This window comes from Habropoda laboriosa, unplaced genomic scaffold (genome assembly GCF_001263275.1).
Source record: "Habropoda laboriosa isolate 0110345459 unplaced genomic scaffold, ASM126327v1 scaffold33, whole genome shotgun sequence".
Classification (NCBI taxonomy): Eukaryota; Metazoa; Arthropoda; class Insecta; order Hymenoptera; family Apidae; genus Habropoda; species Habropoda laboriosa.
The window spans coordinates 2,769,868-2,773,605 of record NW_017100187.1 but is presented as its reverse complement, the minus strand read 5'-3'; the positions used below and the strand labels follow the sequence as shown (position 1 = coordinate 2,773,605).

The following is a 3,738-nucleotide window of genomic DNA, read 5'->3' as shown; positions in this document are numbered from 1 at the left end:
CGACGCCGCGCCGGATCAAAGGAGAATCGATCGAGTCGAAAACTGGATTAGTCTTCCGTCCGAAGATCGCCGCGTACCGAAATGAAACAGGGGGAACGGGGCTGGCTGGTGCGTCGAACGAGGGAGCGTCGAGCACCGTCGTTGCCATCGTTGAAATTGTAGCCGTCGTGCGGCTTCGGTTTTAACCGGCTCGCGCTTCCACTATACCTCCGCTAGACCTACGACAACGTACAAAAACGTTCGATCTGCGTAAAGACGATGTAAAGTCCGATAAATATTACGATGCCGATCGCGTCGAGGTTCCCGAACGAGACGAGGGGAGAAACGAAAAGGGAAAAGGCGTCGCGACTACCCCCGCCGCGAACAACAGTCTCGCGTTCTTCGAAAACCAGACAAAATTTCCTTTCTCCGTCGCGTTCCTCCTCCGGTATAGTCCAGCGGCGCTCTCCCCGAGTCATGCACGATCGATAACCCACCACGTACCCGCCATTACCGTACCTTTACCGACCTCGTGGAAAATTTCGTACGCGGCAAGTAACCCGCGGGCATCGTTCGTGCCAAATCCTCCTTGCTTCTCCCATTCTTTCTTCGATCCTTCTATCCTTCCTCGCAGGTCGTTCTTACAGGAATCGCGACGAGAAGGCGGAGACGCATAGGTGAAGATGGCAAGGAACCACGCGAGTCCTCTCTTGGACGAGAAGGTTCGCCGACGAATCACCTCAACCAAGGAATACGCTAGAGAAGAAGACGCGATCTCGCGCTCGATAACGACGCGGCGGGAGGAAAGAAAAGCTCGATGTCCCGTTCTGTAATCCGAAGTGGTGTATCTTGGCGCGAAAGGTTGATCGGTTCGCGCGAAAGGATCAATCCGGTGGCAGTCGCGAATGGCTTCGTTGAATATTCTAAGCGGGATGTCGCGACACCGACAGCAGGCTTATCGAGAGGGGGTGGGAGGATGAACTTTTATCGCGATCGTGTTCTCGAAAACGATCCGACGACGACGACGACGACGAGGACGGCCGACCGTTTCCTCGAACCGAGTCCAGATTAAATCTCGCGGAGATGGCGCAGATGGAGGATCGCGATTCGATCGATTCCCGACGGTGTAACGCGTTTCTCGCGGAATTCTAGTTGAAAATACGTCTCCGGATATTCGGAGGCGAAAGGGAAACTGGTGGAAGGGATTGTCGTTAACGAGGGGACCCTTATCGTTTCCCTGTCGTCCGCGTAAATCTCGTTACAGAGACGAGGAGGAGGAAGAGGAAGAGAGAGCCTTTATTAAAAAGGGCGATCGCTTGTAAACTTGTCCTCTTTGGTTGTGATTGCAGTTTTGCCGCAAGAAGGGCCGGAGATAACCAGCGTGGATAAAATTTACGCTACTGGCGACGTCCTCGGGCTGAATTGCACCAGCGGCAAGTCTAATCCCGCCGCGACACTCAAGTGGTTCATCAATGGGAAGCAGGTGAGAGAGCGTTCCTTCTGCTCGCGGGCAACTTTGCCGAAACGGTCGAACGCGCCTTCGTCGACGTCGAGAGGCACACGGCCGGAAGGTATAGATACTTGGAATTTCGAGAGTGTACGGCGAGAAAAGAGGCAAAGCGTTTGGCTGAGGCGAACAAGACGGAGGGGATCGTTAAACGAAAGAGAGTGAGAGAGCGCTTAGGTTGGTCGCAGCGACTGGGTGGTTGGGCCAACGATACCTCGGTAACGACGACGATGCTTGATGAGCCAAAGCTCCAATTAACGAGCGCTACCGAAAGCCGTGGTGCAGCGCGCGTATAGTAGGGCGCAGCCGAGTCTACATCCGTCGCTGCATCAACGTCCCACCGCCAACTCTTTGGCAAGCCTCCCTTTTTCGCTTCGCCTACTTCGAAACTACTTTGCGACCTTTCTCTCCCTCCCTCCCTCTCTCTCTCTCTTATTCTTCTTTTTTTTTGGAATTGTGAGAGGGGAAGCGGTGGTTGAAAAAGAGTCGAGGTTGGAGGAAAGAAATAAACGCAAAGTGGAAAGGAGAACAACGTAACTCGAACATCTCGGTTAATTGCTAATTAATCCGTGTCACGTAGACGTAAGGAATCCAATTTACTCGCGAATAGGAAGATCGTCGTTAAAGTCTAGGCGATCGAATTTAACAATTCGGCCGCGAGTCTGGCAGACGAAGAAGAGAGAGAGTCGCGAGGTCACGGCGCCTCTCTCCCCCCTCCAAGGATTTAAATATAATCCGCAAAGTGGAGGCAGTTGAGGCAGGCGCGCACGCGGACACTGACGCGAGAAGCGCAAGTGTACGCGCTTAAAGATTACGCGGATGAACGTCGGTGCCCCTTTAGGGCTTCGCGAGCGAATCGAGCGCGGCGGCTCGAAAAGTTTCCTCTTATCCGTTCGACGTCTCCGCTCCTCTCCCTTCTTCCTTCTTCCTTCTCCTTTAGGGCTCGGAAAACTTGCCAACCTTCTCGACGATGTCCATTAGGAGTTGAGCGAGTTTAGCGTGCCACTTAACGCGAGTAATATTGTTTCAAAAACGTTCTAGCCTCGCGAGTCTAGAAAGATTCTACCTGGCGACAAAGCCGACGGGGATGGACTTTGACTTTTCCCTGGCGCCTCGCTCGATCGCTGTTCCGCCACTGCCTCTAGCTGCACTTAATCTTTGATTCTCTTTCAATTACCCGGCGAGAAGCCCCTCCGAGCCTCTGTAGCTTCTTCTCTCCACGCTTCTCCCACCGGTGTCGAGTCGATATTTACCAAAAAGCGAGCGCGATCGACGCGTTTCTCGTTCGCGATAAACCCCGTGACAGAGCGAGGAGGTGAGAGAAGGCGGGGAAAGAGGTAGACAAAAATACGACGGATCGCGATCAAAGGGACCGAGAACCGAGGGAGGCGAGCCGAGGAGAGTGCTGCTTAAAAATGATTTAATTTCGAGACTCGTTTATGTCTCCTGCCCCTATAGACCGACGGGATAAAGGAAAGAAGAAGAGGAAGAGATAGATGGCGATAAAAGCGAGAACAACGGGGAACGATACGTCTGGTTCGCGTCAAGTTCTCCGGATTTGCGCGGGAACGTTGAACGAACAAATTTTCTCGGCAAACCCGCGCCCCGTGTATCTTTCATTTCGCAGAAGGAAGGGAGGAAGACTGGGTTCTTTGCTCGGTTAGCCCGCGGCACCGAATCTCGTTCCCTCTCAGAGGAAATCTCGAGTCGACGCGCCGCGCCGTCACGCCTAAGCTTGCCACCCGTTACCCTGTCGCGAACCATCGCGTTAATCTCTTTCTTATCTCGCCCTTCTTTATCCCTCTTTCGTGCGATATTCGAACGATCGAAGTAGGTTGAAAAGTATCCCCAATGATCGTAAGGGAAAGTTGGTTGTAACTATCTGTGGATAGAACTCGGACAACACGTTCCGACGGTGGTTCGTTTCAGGTGAAGCCCGACACGAAAACGACATACGAGCATCACGGACTCTACTCGGTGATGTCCAGTTTACGATTGCAGTTGGAACCGAACCACATCACCGGCGACAAAATAAACGTCAGGTAATTCCGTCCTGGACAATCTCTCCTCCCCAACCACCATCACTATCATCATCATCATCATCATCACTTGATCCAGCCATAGGATTAATGCGTCTCTATAAATTTTGTCGAAGATGCGAGGCGACCGTGGAATTGGAATCAAACTCGGGCGCGCTGCTCGTCAAGCCGCGCACTACGGAGGTTTTCGGTAAGAGCAGAGAGAGCGTCGCG

At 52.9% G+C, this 3,738-nt stretch overlaps 1 protein-coding gene across 1 annotated transcript in view; it reads left to right on the top strand.

Moving 5' to 3' along the window:
- The window catches only part of LOC108579698 (cell adhesion molecule 2-like), a 31,244-nt gene that overhangs the window by 26,195 nt on the left and 1,311 nt on the right, over positions 1-3,738 (top strand). The window contains exons 5-7 of the mRNA XM_017943286.1: positions 1,329-1,462; positions 3,416-3,528; positions 3,642-3,715. Coding sequence (XP_017798775.1) covers positions 1,329-1,462; positions 3,416-3,528; positions 3,642-3,715 — 321 coding nt within the window. The remainder of the gene's footprint in view (positions 1-1,328; positions 1,463-3,415; positions 3,529-3,641; positions 3,716-3,738) is intronic.